At 43.3% G+C, this 22,450-nt stretch overlaps 1 protein-coding gene across 5 annotated transcripts in view; it reads right to left on the reverse strand.

Annotated features, from left to right (window-relative positions):
- The window catches only part of KCNIP2 (potassium voltage-gated channel interacting protein 2), a 533,119-nt gene that overhangs the window by 40,999 nt on the left and 469,670 nt on the right, over positions 1-22,450 (reverse strand). For 4 of the 5 annotated variants that reach the window (XM_073595497.1, XM_073595495.1, XM_073595493.1 and 1 more), the window contains exon 2: positions 658-782. In XM_073595497.1, coding sequence (XP_073451598.1) covers positions 658-782 — 125 coding nt within the window. Of the gene's footprint in view, positions 1-657; positions 783-10,131; positions 10,228-22,450 lie in introns of all 5 variants that reach the window. The other variant, XM_073595494.1, reaches the window with a different exon arrangement.

Below are 22,450 nucleotides of genomic sequence, written 5' to 3' on the forward strand. Positions count from 1 at the left end.
GCACAGTGGCTGTATTTGATGGGCACAGTGGCTGCATATAATGGGCACAGTGGCTGTATTTGATGGGCACAGTGGCTGCATTTGATGGGCACAGTGGCTGCATTTGATGGGCACAGTGGCTGCATATGATTGGCACAGTGGCTGTATTTGATGGGCACAGTGGCTGCATTTGATGGGCACAGTGGCTGCATATGATTGGCACAGTGGCTGCATATGATTGGCACAGTGGCTGTATTTGATGGGCACAGTGGCTGCATTTGATGGGCACAGTGGCTGCATATGATTGGCACAGTGGCTGCATATGATTGGCACAGTGGCTGCATTTGATGTTTTTTTTTTAAAGTATTTTTCAGAATTTTTCAGTTTGTTTACAATTTTGAGCACCAGCCGCCACTGCCACTGTCTGTTCAACAGAAGTGGGTTTAATGACCAGTATCTGTCGAACGGGCCTGCTGGAAAACTGGCTTTCCTGTGCTAATCATGTCAGCCTACGAATGGGTCAGCTCCACCCCTCTGACCCCTTTCCAGGAAAGGAAAATTACGGTAAGAATGGTAACAATTTTACGTATTCTTGTAGAATTCTCTATATACCAGTACTATACTATATTACCAGTAACCAAAACCATCCCGTGGTCTGTAATGAATCCACTTACTCACATTTTTAAAGCCTCGGTATAGAACCTGAAGTTCTTTTTTGGTGAATTTGGATTGTTCTTGTAGCTGTTCAAGCCCTTCTGGACGATGGCAAACCGTAGACAGTTCAAACTCATCTTCTATGCTGTCTGAAAGAGGAGAGGCAGATGTTACCCGGTTGAATGCAGACAAGCTTCCATTTGTTTAACTGGATCTTGGGGTAAAACACAAGGTCTGCTTACACAGCCCCGGCGCCTGCCCGCAGTGCCTAGGCAAAGGTGACGTCACAACCTCTTCCGGTGGGATCCTGGGGAATACAGAGCAGCTGAAATCTTGTGAGAAAATGCTCTTGCAATGGACTGAAGTACCTTCATGAGAGAGTTCATCTGCTCTGCATTCGTTAGGGATCCTCCTGGAGGGACGGCAACGTTACAGCCAACAACATGGAAGGCGGGGGGAGAGTAAAATCTAACTTTTGGAGGGAGGGGGGCCCGGGCAATGTGAACAGACCTTGTGTTTTACTAAAAGGTCAGCTTTAAGATCGCATTGGGCCTGTCTACAATATTTAAAGGTAAATTGTAAACCTTGGATCAAATTAATTTAATGTAGAAAAAATAACTGATAAACGCTCCAGAAGAAAATAAGGTTCTTAGATTAACACTGATGCTGAAAACAGAACTCCAGCCGAAGGGTTAGAACCTCTGCCAGGTTTTACTGCTCTCCCTACCCCCCTTCCCATCCATCTTAGAGGAACATGAGTCCAAAGGGAGCACGGCCTTCCTGTACATCCAGAAGCATCACGGTATTCCTATCGGTCTAAAAGGAGATGGTCTTCCTATCAGTCTAAAATTAGAAGCATAGCTTCCTGTTGGTATAAAAGCAGTATGGCCTTCTTGAACCATCGAGAAGCATAGCCTTCCTATCGGTCCAAAGGGAGAATGGCCTTCCTGTACATCTAGAAGCTTGGTCTTCCTATTCATTGAGAAACATAGCCTTCCTATTGGTCTGAAAGGAGTATGACCTTCTTGACCCATCAAGAAGCATAGCCTTCCTATTACTCCAAAGATAGCATGGCCTTCCCAATCATCTAGATAAAGCATGGACTTTCTATTCATCTAGAAGCATAGTCTTCCTATTACTCCAAAGATAGCATGACCTTCTCATTCATCTAGATAAAGCATGGACTTCCTATTCTTCTAGAAGCATAGCCTTCCTATGTCCAGCCTTCCTATGGGTCCAAAGGGAGCATGGCCCTCCTGTACATCTAGAAGCATGATCTTCCAATTCATTAAGAAGCATAGTTTTTCTATCTGTCCAGCCTTCCTATCTGTCCAAATGTAGCCTGGCCTTCCTGTACACCAAAAAAAGCATTGTCTTCCTATTTATCAAGAAGCATAGCCTTCCTATTGGCATAAAAGTAGTATGGCCTTCTTGATCCATCTAGAAGCATAGCCTTCTTATTGGTCCAAGGAGATCATGGCCTTTCTGTACATCTAGAAGAAGCAAGATCTTCTTATTCATCTAGAAGCATAGCCTTCCTATCAGTCCAAAGGGAGCATGGCCTTCCTTTAAATCTAGAAGAAGCATGGTCTTCCTATTCATCGACAAGCATAGCCTTTCTGTCATTCCAAAGGGAGCATGGCCTTCCTGCTTAGCTAGAAGAAGCATAGCCTTCCTATCGGTCTAAGCCTTCTTGATCTATTAAGAAGCATTGCCTTCCTATCGGTCTAAAAGGAGTATGGCCTTCTTGATCCATTAAGAAGCATTGCCTTCCTATCGGTCCAAAAGGAGCATGGCCTTCTTGTACATCAAGAAGAAGCATGGTCTTCCTATTCATCTAGAAGAAGTATGGTCTTCCTATTCACCCAGAAGAAGCATGGTCTTCCTGTACATCTAGAAGAAGCATGGTCTTCCTATTCATCTTGATGCATAGCCTTCCTATCAGTCCAAAAGAAGCATGGCCTTCCGGTACATCCAAAAGAAGCATGGTCTTCCTATTCATCTTGATGCATAGCCTTCCTATCAGTCCAAAAGAAGCATGGCCTTCCGGTACATCCAAAAGAAGCATGGTCTTTCTATTCATCTAGAAGCATAGCCTTCCTATCGGTCTAAATGGAGTATGGCCTTCTTGATCCATCGAGAAGCATAGCCTTCCTATTGGTCCAAAAGGAGCAAGGCCTTTCTATATATCTAGAAGAAGCATGGTCTTCCCATACATCTAGAAAAAGCATGGTCTTCCTATTCACAGAGAAGCATAGCCTTCCTATCGTTCCAAAGGGAGCATGGCCTTCCTGTACATCTAGAAGAAGCATGGTCTTCCTATTCATCTATAAGCATAGTTCTACTATCCGTCTAAATAGAGTATGGCCTTCTTGATCCATCGAGAAGCATAGCGCATGGTCTTCCTATTCACCGAGAAGCATAGCCTTCCTATCGGTCCAAAGGGAGCATAGCCTTCCTGTACATCTAGAAGAAGCATGGTCTTCCTATTCATCTATAAGCATAGCTTTCCTATCCGTCTAAATGGAGTATGGCCTTCTTGATCCATCGAGAAGCATAGCGCATGGTCTTCCTATTCATCTAGAAGCATAGTCTACCTATTGATCCAAAGGGATCATGGCCTTCCTGTACATCTAGAAGAAGCATGGTCTTCCTATTCATCTAGAAGCAAAGTCTTCCTATCGGTCCAAAGGGATCATAGCCTTCCTGTACATCTAAAAGAAGCATGGTCTTCCAATTCATATAGAAGAAGGATGGTTTTCCTGTACATCTAGAAGAAGCATAGCCTTCCTATCAGTCCAAAAAGAGCGTGTCCTTCCTGTACATCTAGAAGAAGCATGGCCTTCCTATTCATCTAGAAGCATTGTCTTACTATAATTTCAAAGGGATCACAGCCTTTCTGTACATCTAGAAGAAGCATGGTCTTCCTACTCATCTAAAAGAAGCATGTTCTTCCTATATATCTAGAAGCATAGACTTCCTATCGGTCCAAAGGGATCATGGCCTTTCTGTACATCTAGAAGAAGCATGGCCTTCCTATTCATCTAGAAGCATTGTCTTCCTATCATTTCAAAGGGATCACAGCCTTTCTGTACATCTAGAAGAACAATGGTCTTCCTACTCATCTAGAAGCATAGCTTTCCTATTGGTCTAAAAGGTAACATGGCCTTCCTATCTAGAGGTGGTCTAGGAAAATTTCCCTTAACAGCCCTTCACAGAGACCCACTAGGAAGGTTTTCCCCTCATTTTCTGTTCCCAATGAGAATGGTTACCAACACAAATTGTTGAGGTTGTATCTCCCCGCTAGGGACACAGAATATAAACCTGGCAGAGCTTTCAACCATTTTCCACGATGTCCACAAACTATACCCGCAACTGTCCCAAATTCCACAGGACTGTCTCGGGATTTCAACCCAACTCATGTCCTAGGTCATGTGCCCCACCAACCTCCCAACGGGCAGCAAAGCTTTTTTTAAGTTTTCCGCTACTGTCCATCAATGTCAAGGCATTCTACCTGCCCCGCTTATCCCACTGGCGCTGAGAACTTTCCCCCCACTGACTACAGACAGAATTTTCTTTCCTTGCACCAATCCAATTATTGGCTTCCACTGACCACCAATGCTAAGCATTTTTTGGGCCACTGGCACTGAAAATTTTCCTCTAATTGACCCCAGGACAGCTTTCCTCCTCACTAACGTTAGGACATTCCTCCTGCCACAGGCAGTGATGCCGGCAATGTTTTTTTTCCCACTAACCACTACCGACTTTGGACATTTTTTCCCCACTAACTACAGGTATATGGCATTTTCCGGCCTACTGGCAACTGGCATTTTCCCGCATACTGGCAACTGCCATTTTCCCACCTACTGGCAACCATCATTTTCCCACCTACTGCCAACTGGCATTTTCCCGCCAACTGCCATTTTCCCACCTACTGGCAACTGGCATTTTCCCGCCTACTGGCAACTGGCATTTCCCACCTACTGGCAACCATAATTTTCCCACCTACTGCCAACTGGCATTTTCCCGCCAACTGCCATTTTCCCACCTACTGGCAACTGGCATTTTCCCGCCTACTGGCAACTGGCATTTTCCCACCTACTGGCAACTGGCATTTTCCCACCTACTGGCAATCGGCATTTTCCCACCTACTGGCAACTGGCATTTTCCCACCTACTGCCAACTGGCATTTTCCCGCCAACTGCCATTTTCCCACCTACTGGCAACTGGCATTTTCCCGCCTACTGGCAACTGGCATTTTCCTGCCTACTGGCAACCGGCATTTTCTCGTCCGAGCTTATCTTTATTTCCAGTCACACTTGGAAGATTTTCCCTCACCTTCTGCTCCAGAGACAACTTTAAACTCTTCCGCCCGGGGTCAGTGGTCACCAGGACCAATAGAGAGGGACAATCTGCTGGTACGCTTTGACCTTTGTTCTACCACCGCATGCTTATAAACAGCAGAATGGTGGACCCCGATTTCCTCACTGCCGTTTATAAACAGCCATAGAGCAAACAACTCAGGAGGCCATTTTGCTAATCAATCGATATTTACTGAGCTGTCATTAAATGACTCGGCACCTACAGAGTACAGAGCCAATCTGAGGGGCTCTGTACCTTGTGAATTGTGATGGCCAATCACAGTGGTCACATGCCACCGTTTACAGTGGGAGCTCCCCCCGCCTTCTTTGTAATCTTTGTAAGTAATGAATGCACATTAACCCTTTCATCCCCCCCTGTATATGATCTGTACATTAGCCCCTTCCCCTCCTCCTCCTCCTCTTTATATAACTTGTACATTAACCCCTTCATCTCTATCCTCCTCCTCTTTATATGACCTTTCCATTAACCCCTTCATCCCCATCTCTCTTTATATGGCCTTTAGATTAACCCCTTCATCTCCACCCCCCCCCCCACCCCCCATATATGACCTGTACATTAACCCCCTCATCTCCATCTCTCTTTATATGACCTGTACATTAACCCCTTCATCTCCACCCTCCCCCTCTTTATATAACCTGTACATTAACCTCTTCATCTCCACCCCCCCCTCTTTATATGACCTATAATGCACATTTTTATACCTTTAAAGATCCTAAAAGTTCAGAAAAATACCCGTTAGCTCTTACGGCCTGTTGACAGCACACACAGCAGTGATGTCAGCCCTGCCCATTGTGTCTTGCTAAACTATTCTCAACCACTCCCACTCTCCCATTTCTACAAGATCAATGTTAATTACACAGTCCCCCAGACAAGGGCCATGGGAAGAGCACAGGACACAAGGCAGCTCTGGATTTCTGGTAGGATCAACAAGTATTTTTTTTTTCTGCACTTATCGAACAGATACAATAAAACATTTTTTATTGGTATATTTAAGAGATCAGAGGGGAGCAAATAAGAGAAGTTCAGTGTTAGGATTTTCACACTTTAAGTACAACTTGGTATACAGTCCGCTTGTTCCGTGTGCGGAAATGAACATTTTTAATTTAGAATTTATTTTGTATTTTTTATTTAATTTATTATTTATTAATTTAATTAATTTATTTATTGTGTTTTTGGGGGGGGGGGTCAAAGGTTAATGGTTCAGAGTGCAATTATAATGCAACTTTACCCATTATAAGGCGTCTGTCATCCAGAGTAACATGACCATTCTGACCTAGAATACTACACCTCCTTCCGCGTCCTGCCAAGGAATTAATCTCTCACTAAACAAGATTAAAACCCGGTTTGATTTCATGTCGGCTAATTTGTACACGAGCATGAAGCTTCATTTATTTTTTACTCATGAAAAGATCCACTAAAACCGTGCCAATAAATTAACTTTTTTTTATGCATATTTATAAAAAAAAAAAGGCTAATCTCAACTTTAAACTTTAAAAATAATTTCAATATTTCTTATGGGAATTTATGTTAAGATCTATAGGTATATCATTAAATATGAGCCATACTGTATATTTATATGTTGTGAATTGTGTTGTTTGTTCTTTTGTTTTGTTTTGTTTTTTCTTCCTCTTTTTGTAAATTTCTACAAATGTCTATGATGAAAATTTCAATAAAGATAAATTATTAAAAGAAAAACAACCAATGGATAAAACATCCGTCCTATAATTAAACTGAGGTGAACATTTTACTTTTTCAGTCAAGTGTGGAGTTACAGTATCTCACAAAAGTAAGTACACCCCTCACATTTCTGTAAATCTTTTCTTCTATCTTTTCATGTGACAACACTGAAGAAATGACACTTGTCTACAATGTAAAGTAGTGAGTGTACAGCTTGTATAACAGTGTAAATTTGCTGTCCCCTCAAAATAACTCAACACACAGCCATTAATGTCTAAACCTCTGGCAACAAAAGTCAGTACACCCCTAAGTGAAAATCTCCAAATTGGGCCCAATTAGCCATTTTCCCTCCCCGGTGTCATGTGACTTGTTAGTGTTACAAGGTCTCAGGTGTGAATGGGGAGCAGGTGTGTTAAATTTGGTGTTATCGCTCTCACTCTCTCATACTGGTCACTGGAAGTTCAACATGGCACCTCATGGCAAAGAACTCTCTGAGGATCTGAAAAAAAAAGAATTGTTGCTCTACATAAAGATGGCCTAGGCTATAAGAAGATTGCCAAGACCCTGAAACTGATCTGCAGCACGGTGGTCAAGACCATACAGCGGTATAACAGGACAGGTTCCACTCAGAACAGACCTCGCCATGGTCCACCAAAGAAGTTGAGGTCACGTGCTCAGCGTCATATCCAGAGGTTGTCTTTGGGAAATAGACGTATGAGTGCTGCCAGCATTGCTGCAGAGGTTGTAGGGGTGGGGGGTCAGCCTGTCAGTGCTCAGACCATACGCCGCACACTGCATCAAATTGGTCTGCATGGCTGTCGTCCCAGAAGGAAGCCTCTTCTAAAGATGATGCACAAGAAAGACCACAAACAGTTTGCTGAAGACAAGCAGGACAAACAGAAGGTGGAGGAGCGCAAGGTCTCTAACATCCACCAGCTCTGTGATGTCATCATGGAGGAGGGGAAGAGGACTCCAGTGGCAACCTGTGAAGCTCTGAGGAATTCCATGCCCAAGAGGGTTAGGGCAGTGCTGGAAAATAATGGTGGCCACACAAAATATTGACACTTTGGGCCCATTTTCACTTAGGGGTGTACTGACTTTTGTTGCCAGCGGTTTAGACATTAATGGCTGTGTGTTGAGTTATTTTGAGGGGACAGCAAATTTACACTGTTATACAAGCTGTACACTCACTACTTTACATTGTAGCAAAGTGTCATTTCTTCAGTGTTGTCACATGAAAAAGATAGAAGAAAAGATTCACAAAAATGTGACTGAGGGTGTACTTACTTTTGTGAGATACTGTATGTTGTATCAGGGTTCAGATGCTTTATTATAGTTATGGAAAAAAAATTAAATAAATGAAAAAATAAATGTAACAGCTCACAATCAGAATATAAGTTTTAATTAAAAATACAGTTTTTATGCAATTAAAAATTGTATTTCAATTAAAAATTAAAAAATCAAATTAAAACGTTTTAATGTATGCTTTATTATAGTTCTAAATAAATAAGCAGTAACACCCCACAATCAGAATATACATTTTAATTAAAAATAAAACTATAACGCAATTAAGAAAATAAAAAATTGAATTAAAACCTATGTCCTAGGGAAAACATTTTACTTTTTCAGTCACATGTGAAGTTGTGTTAGGATTCAAAACCTTTTTTTACAGAGGCTTATTTATAGTTGTAAAAAAAAACAAAAAAACAAAAAAAAAACGTGTACTACCTCCCACAATCAGAATAAAAATTTTAAGTAAAAATACAATTATATTTCAATAAAAATATACATTTCAATTAAAAATTTAAAAAACTGATTTCAAATATTTGTTTGATAATTAAATTGAGGAAACTTTTTCAGTCATACACAAACCCCTTTTACAAATGCTTTATTATAATTATGAAAAAATTAAATTAAATATAAAATAAAATAAATAAAAACTGGAGACCCACTCCCACAACCAGAATTTACGTTTGAATAAGAAATACAAGTATATTTTAAAAAAAAATGTAATTTCAGATAAAAAATTAAAAAAATCATTTACACCTGTCCTATCCTTTCCTATCAGGAAAACACTTTACTTTTTCAGTCATGTGCAGGATTCAAAGTCTTTCTTACAGATGCTTTATTATAGGTATGCAAAATAATAAATGAATAAAATAAAAAATAGTAATCCCCTACAAACAGAATTTTATCATTTTAATACGGCTACCTGTAGATATCCGCACATGTGTACATTTTTACACCCCTGGAAGACTGTCTGTATGTATGGGCAGGTTTATGTATGTAGCCCGCCTCCCTGCAGCACGGAAGAGTGAATCGAGGGCTCTGATTGGTTGCCTGGCTGTGCTACAGTAAGTGGCAGAGGAATGGGGGGGGGGGGGGGGGGGTCACAACACCAAAACCAACCTAACAGAGGTGTATCAAGTCCCACCCTATTATATTGTAAGCTCTTATGAGCAGGGTCCTCTGAACCCTCTTCTATTGTATTGTAACTACCATCTTCTTTTATATTGTAAAGTGCTGCACAAATTGATGACGCTATAGAAATCTTGAATAATAATAATATGATGATGATAATGACAATATTAATAATATTGGTAATAATAATAATAATAATAATAGTAACATTATTATTATTACTAATATTATTATTATTATTATTATTATTATCATCATCATTATTTGTATTATTATTCTTATCAGCATTATTATTATCATAATAATATTAATATTATCATTATCATCATCATTATCATAATTTTTTATTATCATCATCATTAATAATAATAGTAATAATAATAATAATAATAATAAAAAAATTGTGATAATGATGATGATGATGATAATAATGATAATAAAAATGACAATGATGATGATAATAATAATAATAATAATAATAATAATAATAATAATAATAATGATGATAAACTTATGATAATAATGATGATTAATATGCTGATAATGATAATAATAATAAAATAATAATGATGATAATAATAATAATAATATTAAAAATAATAACAATAAAAAATAATTTTGATGATGATATTATTATTATCATCATTATCATAATTTTTATTATGATTAACATCATTATTATCATAATTGTATTATAATTATTATTATCATTATTATTATTAATACTGATAATATTAATAATAATAAAAATATGACATATTTTTATACAAGTGTATTTTAACATAATTAAATCTTTGCCTGAATCGAAAGAAGCAAGGCAATACAACAGCTTCACTTTATTGGCGGCCCCACTGGGTGCACATCCTCCCTCTGCTCTATTACGCCCCCTGGAGCAGAGAGGAAGCCAATGCATAGGCTCCTATTGGGGCCACCATTAAAGTCCAGCTTCAACCAATGCAGAGCCAAACACCGGAACCCCACAACACACAGAAGAAGAAAGGAGAACGAATCACTTGCTTTCACTGACTGAAGGAGTGGACGGAGGACCGCAGCAAGGCAACAGTTTGAGGATTCGCTGTTTAAAGGCTTTTTTATTTTGGTTGGGAACATTGCCTGAAAATCACCGGAACAAAGCAAAGTATTAAGGATGACAATCATCGATCAACATTGACCTTCAAAGGCATTTTGGAGATGGGGGGAGGGGCAAAGCATGCATACAGGTTTATTTAATAAAGTGCCTGAAAGAGGGCGCTAAATCATCAGATGTTATTTCTTTATAGGCATGTTTATTCCACCCTGCAACCTATAGGAGATATTATGTTTGGATACAATCTAAAGAAACAAAAAAAGAAATCCAAAGTGTTTCGGGGGCTTCATCGCCCCTTCATCAGGGCTTGTCTGTTATTCGGTAATTTTGGTTAAACCAAAAACGTCATATATATCGCAGCTTATCAAACGTTACATGCAGCGGCTGCATTCCTTTTCTTTTGTGTTTTTCACCTGGTGAAAAACACACCTCCTGTATTACAGCGCCCCCACTCTGGATGAAAGGGAACAGGAGGCGCACCAGAAAGCATTTGCGTCCATTGACACAGACAGCAGGACTCAGCCCCGAGTTTAACACCGCTTTAATTACAGACAAGCCCTGATGATGGGGTGATGTAGTCCCCCAAATGCAATAGATGAGCCCTGATGAAGGGGGCGATCAAGCCCCCGAAATGCATTAGGTGAGCCCTGATGAAGGGGGGCAGTGAAGCCCCTGAAATGCATTAGTGAAGCCCTGATGAAGGGGCGATGAAGCCCTCGAAATTCATTCAACGAGCCCTGATGAAGAGGCGATGAAGCCCCCGAAATGCAGTAGTGAAGCCCTGATGAAGAGGACAATAAAGCCCCCGAAATGCATTAGATGAGCCCTGATGAAGAGGGAGATGAAGCCCCCGAAATGCATTAGACGAGCCCTGATGAAGGGGGAAATGAAGCCCCCAAAATGCATGAGAAGAGCCCTGATGAAGGGGCGATGAAACCCCTGAAAAGCATTAGACGAGCCCTGATGAAGGGGGCGATGAAGCCCCCGAAATGCATTAGTAAAGACCTGATGAAGGGGCGATGAAGCCCCCGAAATTCATTAGTGAAGACCTGATGAAGGGGGCGATGAAGCCCCAGAAATGCATTAGCCGAGCCTTGATGAAGGGGGCGATGAAGCCCCCGAAACGCATTAGTGAAGCCCTGATGAAGGGGGCGATGAAGCCCTCCGAAATGCATTAGCCGAGCCTTGATGAAGGGGCGATGAAGCCCCCGAAACACGTTGGATTTCTTTTTATTGATAAATTTAATAGAACCTCAGAATTACATCATCATCATTGATCAATGTATAGTAGGTGAGAATTGTCTCCGCAGAGGGAAAGGTGGCATATATGATACAGTGATGCCAACGCGTTCCTCCTTCCAATAGCGGCCTAAGCTGAGGAATCATGAGCTGTGTATGGGGGGGGGGAGGGGTATATCAGACACTTTATTAGACAACCGGATTAAGGAAACAAATATTGAGTTATAAAATACAAGCTGCTTCCATCCACCAATCAGATCCCTAATAAGACATTAAGTAACGACTCTTGTAAAGGTCTCATCTGAGTTTTACTGACGCTGAATTCTCTATTTAAAAAAGTCCAAAAGTCATTCATTTTATCCTTTTCTTTATACGCAGCTTATAATTTATTTGTAAAAGTGTACCTGTCACCACTGCCGATCGTTTTGCCGATTTGGCTCCGTGTTGAAAGTGACCCAACCAAGCCAGACACTAAAAAGGTGGCTCCTCTTACCATGCCCTGGACCACCACTGGAGAGGGGACACCCCCCGGCACACCCGCCGCCACCTCCCACAATGCAGTTCTCAGTACACGACCCGTCACCAGATCCCAGCACTGACATGGAGGGGGGGGGGGGGCATCCCCAGCCCTATGCAGATACCGAATTTCAGGAGGTCAGCATTAGCGAGAGGGGTTCCGGGGGGTCGGATTGAGGTGGTGAGTGGCTCTCACAAGGTTCACTTAGTTGGCCTTGATTATAAGAGTCACCAATCTTTGTGCAGACCCCCCCCCCCCCCGGGACAGTCCGGCATCTTGGACCCCCTCCAGTTCTGGTGATGCCGTGTCCTGGACCATGTCCCGGAATCACAGGCTCACCCTTATTTGAGTTACTGTGCAACTTTACATTTACCAAAACTATGAGGACTTGCCTAAACTAACCAATCAATCTGTAGCCAATCAGACAGGCCCTTCCACTACACGGTTGATGGTAGATCTAAAGGGGACTGTCCAATCAGATTGTAACCCTAAGCTCAAGACCCTCCTAATGGACCTGGCAAAATGCCGGCCCATTATTTCATAGGTGGCATTCCACGTGGCCCCGCCCACCGAGAGCCTACTGTTGTTTAAAGCCGAACTCCAGCCATAACTTTTTCGGGGTTTTTTTTTTTTTTAGTTTTGGACAAAGTGAGGCAGGGATAGAGCCCCTGTCAGGTTTGTATTAGACTCTGTGTACTCATTAGTGGGATTTCCCTCAAAATAAAGTGGGGGGGAAGATCTCTCTAGTGCAGGGGGCCTCAAACTGGTGGCCCTCCAGCTGTTTGTGGAACTACAAGTCCCATCATGCCTCTGCCGATGGGAGTCATGCTTGTAACCGTCAGCCTTGCAATACCTCATGGGAATTGTAGTTCTGCAACAGCTGGAGGGCCGCCGGTTTGAGACCCCTGCACTAGAGAGATCTTCCCCCTCTAGTGGCTCCCCAGACTGGAACAAACCAGGAAGGGTTAGAACCTCTGTCTGGTTTATTATTCTCTATGTCTCCTTTCCCTGGTCACAACGGCTCCTCCTCATTCTTTGTTCCGTTGTCACAGGGAGAAAAGGGAGCTGGGATTTCCTCAGTAGGGTCGTGGACAAACCTGACAGACGTTTTTTACTCTTCCTTCGTCTCTGCAGGTTTATAGTTTTGGCTGGAGGAGGTCTTTCTTGGTGGACAGAAATCCAACCACTGTTTTCATGGAGAATCATTATATGTCCATGGCTGCACTGTGCTTGTGCCGCCAGCAGGTGGCAGTGCCGTTGAGCTCTGTAACCAGAGTGTTTCATTTTTAAAGAAAAATCCTATAAATTTACTAGAAAATGGTAACATTGTCTTGAAAAGCAAAGGGGTGTATTAAAAAAAAAAACTTAACTATTTGACCTGTGATACTGCAAATACATTTGTTCTGTGTGAATGGGGCAAAATCGAATGTTTCTATTTCCTATACAGGTCAAATGCTATTCATTCAGAAAAGAGTGGTGAAATCCCACGTAATGGCCACTAGATGGAGCTGATGATTAGCATAAATGAGAAATACTATATTATGACCACTAGATGGAGCTAATGATAATCATAAATGAGAAATACTATATTATGACCACTAGATGGAGCTAATGATAATCATAAATGAGAAATCCCATATTATGGCCACTAGATGGAGCGAATGATAATCATAAATGAGAAATTCCATATTATGGCCGCTAGATGGTGCTGAGGATCATGGTAAATGAGAAATACCACACAATGGCCACTAGATGGAGCTGATGATTATTATAAATGAGAAATTCCATATTATGGCCACTAGATGGAGCTGACGAGCATCATAAATGAGAAATTCCATATTATGGCCACTAGATGGAGCTGACGAGCATCATAAATGAAAAATCCCACATAAAGGCCACTAGATGGAGCTGATGATTATCATAAATGAGAAATACTATATTATGACCACTAGATGGAGTTAATGATAATCATAAATGAGAAATCCCATATTATGGCCACTAGATGGAGCTAATGATAATCATAAATGAGAAATTCCATATTATGGCCGCTAGATGGTGCTGAGGATCATGGTAAATGAGAAATACCACACAATGGCCACTAGATGGAGCTGATGATTATCATAAATGAGAAATTCCATATTATGGCCACTAGATGGAGCTGACGAGCATCATAAATGAAAAATCCCACATAAAGGCCACTAGATGGAGCTGATGATTATCATAAATGAGAAATACTATATTATGACCACTAGATGGAGCTAATGATAATCATAAATGAGAAATCCCATATTATGGCCACTAGATGGAGCTAATAATAATCATAAATGAGAAATTCCATATTATGGCCGCTAGATGGTGCTGAGGATCATGGTAAATGAGAAATACCATACAACGGCCACTAGATGGAGCTGATGATTATCATAAATGAGAACTTCCATATTATGGCCACTAGATGGAGCTGACGAGCATCATAAATGAGAAATTCCATATTATGGCCACTAGATGGAGATGACGAGCATCATAAATGAAAAATCCCACAATAGGGCCACTAGATGGCGCTGATGATCATCGTAAATGAGAAATCCCACATTATGGCCACTAGATGGAGCTGTTGATTATCATAAATGAGAAATTCCATATTATAGCCACTAGATGGAGCTGACAATCATTGTAAATGAGAAATCCCACATTATGGCCACTAGATGGAGCTGACGAGCATCATAAATGAGAAATTCCATATTATGGCCACTAGATGGAGCTGACGAGCATCATAAATGAAAAATCCCACATAAAGGCCACTAGATGGAGCTGATGATTATCATAAATGAGAAATACTATATTATGACCACTAGATGGAGCTGATGATTATCATAAATGAGAAATACTATATTATGACCACTAGATGGAACTGATGATTATCATAAATGAGAAATCCCACATTTAGACCCCTTTCACACTGGGAGTGTTTTGCACGCGGTATAGCATTAAAAATAGCGCCTGCAAACCGCCCTAAAACAGCTGCTCCATTCACTCCAGTGTGAAAGCCTGAGGGCTTTCACACTGGAGAGGCGCGCTGGCAGGGCGTCAGAAAAAGTCCTGCCAGCAGCTTCTTTGGAGCGGTGAACCCACCGCTCTTCCACCGCTGCTCCCCATTGAAATCAATGGGGCAGTGCTGCAATACCGCCGGCAAAACGCCGCTCCGACGGCGTTTTGCGGGCAGATTTAACCCCTTTTCGGCCACTAGCGGGGGGGTTAAAACCGCCCCGCTAGCGGGCGAATAGCACCGCTAAAACGACGGTAAAGCGGCGCTAAAAATAGTGCCGCTTTAACGCTGACGCCGGTGGCGGCTCAGTGTGAAAGGGGTCTTTAAGGCCACTAGATTGAGCTGATGTTTATCATAAATGAGAAATACTATATTATGGCCACTAGATGGAGCTAATGATAATCATAAATGAGAAATCCCACATTATTATTATACAGGAGTTATATTAGATGCAGCTCTAGGTGGAGCTGATGGTCATAATAAATGATTATTTAACTTTTATGATCATCAGCTCCATCTAGTGGTCATAATACAGTATTTTCCTGATTTATTCTATTTTCTATGAATGAAAAACATTCAACCTTGAGAGAAAATAGCCTAATAACATTCGATTTTGCCCAAATTTGCACAGAACAAATGTACATGCAGTTTCCCAAGATGACTAGCTCTATGATGTATCTGTCAATAAACCCCAAAGTGATTCATCTCTCGCTGACGTTACTGATTCCTAGGCCGAGTATTGGTTATACTCTCAATAACCTCCCCTAGCTGAGTGTATGGATGACAGGTACACTTTTATTGCAAGCAGTGACAGATGACATTAGATAATGAACAGCATCATTCACAATATATATATATTAAAAAAAAAAAAAAAAAAAAGCAAATCTGAAATCAGCGCAGACACAAATCAGTTCATTAGGTCGTCCAAGGTTGACATGCCAGGCGAGGTCACAGATTAACTTGTCATGAACTGGAAATCGATACATTGTGGTCGGTAACGTTTATTATTGATCAGGAACACAACACGTCTCCGAAATGTGTGTACAGTACAGGTTCTGTACCATTAACCAATCGCTTACCCGGGCACCTAAACCCCCTTCCTGCCCAGACCAATTTTCAGCTTTAAGCGCTGTCACTCTTTGAACGACAATTGCGCGGTCATACAACACTGTACTCATATGAAATTTTTATCATTTTGTTCCCACAAATAGTGCTTTCCTTTGGTGGTATTTGATCACCTCTGGGTTTTTTATTTTTTGTTAAAAAAATTAAAAAAGACCGAAATTAAAAAAAAAAAAATACAAAACCGTTTTATATTTTGTTAATACATTTTGCAAACAGGTATTTTTTCTCCTTCATTGATGTACGCTGATGAGGCTGCACTGATGGGCACCAATAGCCTGCATTGATGGGCACTGATAGGCTGCATTGATGGGCACTGATAGGCTGCATTGATGGGCACTGATAAGGCGGCACTGATGGTCACTAATAGGCGGCACTGGTGGGCACTGATGAGGTGGCACTGGTGGGTGGCACTGATAGGCGGCACTGAAGGGCACTAATAAGTGGCACTAATAGCTGGCACTGATGGGCACTGATGGGTGGCACTGATAGGTGACAGTGATAGACACTGATCGGCACTGGTAGGTGAAACTGATAGACAGTACTGCTAGGTGGCACTGATTGGCACCACTGGTGGGCATTGATAGGTGGCACTCGTGGGCATTGATAGGTGGCACTGTTATGTACTGGTGGGCACTAATTTGTGGCACTGTGGGCACTGGCAGGCGGTACTGGTGGGCACAGATGAGGCGGCTGCGCCTCTTCCTCTTCGGGACCGCTGTCCCTTCAACAGAAGCCGGTGATCGGCTTTTTTTTCTCCTTGCGCTGTCGGCGTGAGGAAAAAAAAAAAAATTACCGATCTTCTGTTTACATCACGTGATCAGCTGTCATTGGCTGACAGCTGATCACGTGGTGAGGGGCCGGTATCGACCCCTCACTCTGATCTGTGATCACCCGAGTCTCGTTGACCTCATTCACCTGCAGGGGGCGCGCGCGGGGGGGGGGGGGGGGGGCGTGCAAAGGGGAGGACGTCTATTGACGGTCTCCCGGCAAAGTAGATCCGCTCTGTAGCCGTCCCTCGGCTATAGCGCGGATCTGAAGGGGTTAAATGTTACAATCCACTTTTTTTTTTTTTTTGCTAAACCTGCCAAATTGATAAATGTTCTGAAGGCAATGAGCCTGGAGAATAAAATTGTGGCAGTTGCAATTTTTTATGTTGTACGATATCTGCGCAAGCTATTTATCAAAACACATGTTTTCAGGGGAAAATACACTACAATTAATTGTAGTGCACTCAGGCAAGATATGGTACCTACTTTTTTTTGAAAAGTATAAAAAGTATAAAAAATTGGGTCACGTTGAGTAAACAGATACCAAACATACCAGGATTTAAAATTGTGCAAAATTCTCCATAGGTGACACTTTAGAGGCCTTTACAGGTTATCAGTTTAGTGTTAACTTTGAATTATGGTCCTAGAATTATCGCTTTCACTTTGACGTTCATGGCGATACCTCACCTGCCTATGTTGCGCCTTTTTTACGGGGTGTGTATGGGGGTGCTTAAAAAAAAAAATATTATTTTTATTAATTTTATCTAATTCTTTTTTTTTTTTTTTTTTTTACACATTTTTTTTCCTCTATTGCTATCACATAGGGGCTAACAAGCCACCTATATGTAGCATGGGTCTATTAGATCCCTGATGTCTCTCCTGCCCTCCAGTGCAGCTATCTAAGCACAGATTGTGCTTGAATAGCTGCATCCTTAGCTACACTAGCCGAGGAATGACAGCTGGGAGACCGGAAGTGACATAATATCGCTTCCGCGGTCATCAGTCGCAGGAGGGATCAAGTTTCTCGTACTCTCATTGTATGAGCAGTTTCCCGCCGTCCTGGGCTCCCCGGAAGAACAGGAACAGGAACCGCAGGTGCTGCCGGTGGGGGCGCACTTTGAGAGTTCTGGAAAAGTGATTAGGTGACTCTTTTATTGGAAAGTCCTTCACCCGTGGGGGTCTTTAAGTGGGGCAAACTGGTTACAAGGCCAGACTACTCAAGACTAATATTTCAGTTTTTTGGTAGATGCTGAATAGTAACCCCCGTCCCTGATAGTCTCTTCTATTTCTTTACGGACTGTATTGGTGGAGTCCCTGTGAGTTCCCGGGTCTCTACACCCGCTGTGCCCATTATGAGGGGTTCCCACCATCCCTGTGCTGAGTTCTCAGGTCTGTACACCCACTGTGCCCATTATGAGGGGTTCCCACCATCTCTGTGCTGAGTTCCCGGGTCTGTACACCTGCTGTGCCCATTATGAGGGGTTCCCACCATCCCTGTGCTGAGTTCCCGGGTCTGTACACCCGCTGTGCCCATTATGAGGGGTTCCCACCATCCCTGTGCTGAGTTCCCGGGTCTGTACACCCGCTGTGCCCATTATGAGGGGTTCCCACCATCCCTGTGCTGAGTTCCCGGGTCTGTACACCTTCTGTGCCCATAATGAGAGGTTCCCACCATCCCTGTGCTGAGTTCCCGGGTCTGTACACCCGCTGTGCCCATTATGAGGGGTTCCCACCATCCCTGTGCTGAGTTCCCGGGTCTGTACACCCGCTGTGCCCATTATGAGGGGTTCCCACCATCCCTGTGCTGAGTTCCCGGGTCTGTACACCTTCTGTGCCCATAATGAGAGGTTCCCACCATCCCTGTGCTGAGCTCCCAGGTCTGTACAGCCGCTGTGCCCATTATGAGGGGTTCCCACCATCCCTGTGCTGAGCTCCCAGGTCTGTACAGCCGCTGTGCCCATTATGAGGGGTTCCCACCATCCCTGTGCTGAGCTCCCAGGTCTGTACAGCCGCTGTGCCCATTATGAGGGGTTCCCACCATCGTTGTGTTAAAGCGGAGCGCCGCCGAAAATTTTTTTTTTAAAAGTCAGCAGCTACAAATACTGCAGCTGCTGACTTTTAAAACATGGACACTTACCTGTCCAGGGCGCCCGCGATGTCGGCACCCGAGGCCGAAGCGTCTCTCCGTCCTCGGGTGCTGCCGCCTCCATCTTCGGTAAGGGAATCAGGAAGTGAAGCCATGCGGCTTCACTTCCCGGTTCCCTACTGCACATGCGCGAGTCGCGCAGCGCAATACGGATGGTCCCTGCTTCCTCTGGGACCCGTGTGTTTCCCAGCAGGCAGCGGGGAGGGAGCAGGAAATGGCGTAAATAACCGCAGATTCTGCGGCTATCTATGCCGGAAGTGGGTACAGATACCTGTAATATACAGGTATCTGTACCCCCCTCCCCCCTGAAAGGTGCCAACTGTGTCACCAGAGGGGGGGAGGAATCTGATGAGTGGAAGTTCCACTTTTGGGTGGAACTCCACTTTAAGTTCCCAGGTCTGTACACCTGTTGTGCCCAATATGAGGGGTTCCCACCATCCCTGTGCTGAGTTCCTGGGTCTGTACACCCGCTGTGCCCATTATGAGGGGTTCCCACCATCCCTGTGCTGAGTTCCTGGGTCTGTACACCCGCTGTGCCCATTATGAGGGGTTCCCACCATCCCTGTGCTGAGTTCCCGGGTCTGTACACCCGCTGTGCCCATTATGAGGGGTTCCCACCATCCCTGTGCTGAGTTCCCGGGTCTGTACACCCGCTGTGCCCATTATGAGGGGTTCCCACCATCGTTGTGCTAAGTTCCGGGGTCTGTACACCCGCTGTGCCCATTATGAGGGGTTCTCACCATCGTTGTGCTAAGTTCCCGGGTCTGTACACCCACTGTGCCCATTATGAGGGGTTCCCACCATCCCTGTAGGATTCTTTATTAATTCTGAATTATGGAGGAAGCTGGACAGGAAAAGCTGGGACACACAAAGGTGGAACAGAACTGGGAATATTGGCAGAGAGATCTCACTGTTGGAGAAGCCAAGGGCTGATTCAGCCCATGAAGTCCCCCCTATAATTATAATGTCACCTTTGGGTGGATTGACCCTTTGGAATTGTTACACATGACTACTATGGCCAGCCTATGGACACATGGTCTACTATGATCTGCTACTATGGGCAATTCATAATTTAAAAAATCTTTAGATGGTATTACTTGGAGCAAATCACAGCAACCCAATTGGTAAGAATAATTTGTGCTTAAAAGACTAATTTACCTTGTGATATTTAATTATACGTATGTAACTATATGTGGTGTATTTATAAAGCAATTCCCATAGCAATTCACCCCCAGTGAAAGTGCATGTACATTCGTTCTGCTCGAATGGGTCAAGACAATTTTTATTAGGATATTTCCTGTGCTGGTTGAACGTGCTTCATTGTTCTCAAAAATGGAAAATACAGTATTTGGCCACCAGATAGAGCTGGGTATCATAGAAATTTCCTATGATTTGCGCCATCTAGTGGCCAAGTGCAGTATTTTTGTTTAAAATCAATGAAAAGCATTTGACCAGCACAGGAAGTCTAATAACATTTTTTTTTTTTTGTCCAGTTTGCAGGAAACAAATGTGTACACACTTTCACTGGGTAAATTAATAGACAATTTGTTTTTATAGATACTGTCCTACCTGTCAGGGATGCACTGTGAAAGTAGTATCTCTGCAAGCTCCAACCTTAATAAAACATGTGAAACATATGGGAGATGCCATTGTTGACTTCCCTGTAGGTTTTTTTCATGCAGTGCCCTGACAGGGAGATTTTCATTCACTTCCTGTACCAGAGACACAGCAGAAAGTTAGAGCGAAAGAGAAAGTAGAACCTGAGATCTCTACAAAGTGAGTGGGCATTCCCACCCACCCACTTTGGAAGGTCAATTAGCCACAGCTCAGGGAACCCCTAGCAACCTCCTGAGGAACCCTAGGGTTCCAGGGAGCCCTAGTTGAGAATGGCTGATTTAGACAGTGGTAACCTGATAATGGCTTTGTGGGGGGCAAAGGCCCTGATGTTGACCCAAGAATTATGCAGGCACCATCAGCTGGATGGTCAATCAGCCATAACTCAAGGAAACTCCTAGCAATCTCTTGAGGATCCCTAGTTGAGAATGTCTGCTTTAGAAAGTGGTACCCTGATAATGGCTTTCTGGGGGACGAAGGCACTGGAGTTGACCCAGGAACTATGCAGGCACCATCAGATAGAAGGTCAATCAGTCACAGCTCACGGAACCCCTTGCAACCTCTTGAGGAGCCCTAGGATTCCAGGGAGTCCTGGTTGAGAACAGCTGATTTAGGCAGTGGTATCCTGATAATGACTTTGTGGGGGGTGAAGGCACTGGCGTTGACCCTGGAACTATGCAGGCACCAGATGGAAGGTCGATCAACCACAGCTCAAGGAAACCCCTAGCAACCTCTTGAGGATCCCTAGTTGACAATAGCTGTTTTAGACAGTGGTACCCTGATAATGGCTTTGTGGGGGCGAAGGCACTGGTGTTGACCCAGGAACTATGCAGGGACCATCAGCTGGAAGGTCAATAAACCACAGCTCAAGGAAACCCTTAGCAACCTCTTGAGGATCTCTAGCTGAGAATGGCTGGTTTAGAAAGTGGTACCCTAATAATGGCTTTGTGGGGGGGCGAAGGCACTGGTGTTGACCCAGGAACTATGCAGGGACCATCAGCTGGAAGGTCAAACAACCACAGCTCAAGGAAACCCTTAGCAACCTCTTGAGGATCTCTAGCTGAGAATGGCTGGTTTAGAAAGTGGTACCCTAATAATGGCTTTGTGGGGGGCGAAGGCACTGGTGTTGACCCAGGAACTATGCAGGCACCATCAGCTGGAAGGTCAATCAACCAACGCTATAAGAAATCCCTAGCAACCTCTTGAGGATCCCTAGCTGAGAATGGCTTGTTTAGAAAGTGGTACCCTGGTAATGGCTTTGTGGGGGGGCAAAGGTACTGGTGTTGACCCAGGAACTATGCAGGCATCATCAGCTGGAAGGTCAAACAACCACAGCTCAAGGAAACCCCTAACAACCTCTTGAGGATCCCTAGTTGAGAATGTCTGGTTTAGACCATGGTACACTGATTATGGCTTTGTGGGAGTGAAGGCCCTGACATCTCTGATGCCTCTGGAAAATGCCCACAACCACCAGCCAACTTCAGTCAAGTCAATGCGATTTGTGGTTGTGGGCAACACAAGTCCCTACATCAAGGAATTCTTCTGAATGAGGCCATTCATTTCATAGTAAATGCTAAGGAGACTATTGGTCTTTTCTGTCTTTCATTTAAAGTCAAGCAGGAAGGAATGCATCTTATCTACGTTCCAAAGGGGGTTTTCTCTTCCACATGTTTTTCATGGGCAAAAGGTAGGCGAGAAAACTGATTTCCCTACAGAGGAACCTCAATGAACTCTTGCTCGGGGATGAACAGAATGAGTTCATATATTCAGTACGCATCAACTACTAATATAGCCCAGG

Source organism: Aquarana catesbeiana, linkage group LG08 (genome assembly GCF_042186555.1).
Source record: "Aquarana catesbeiana isolate 2022-GZ linkage group LG08, ASM4218655v1, whole genome shotgun sequence".
Lineage (NCBI taxonomy): Eukaryota > Metazoa > Chordata > Amphibia > Anura > Ranidae > Aquarana > Aquarana catesbeiana.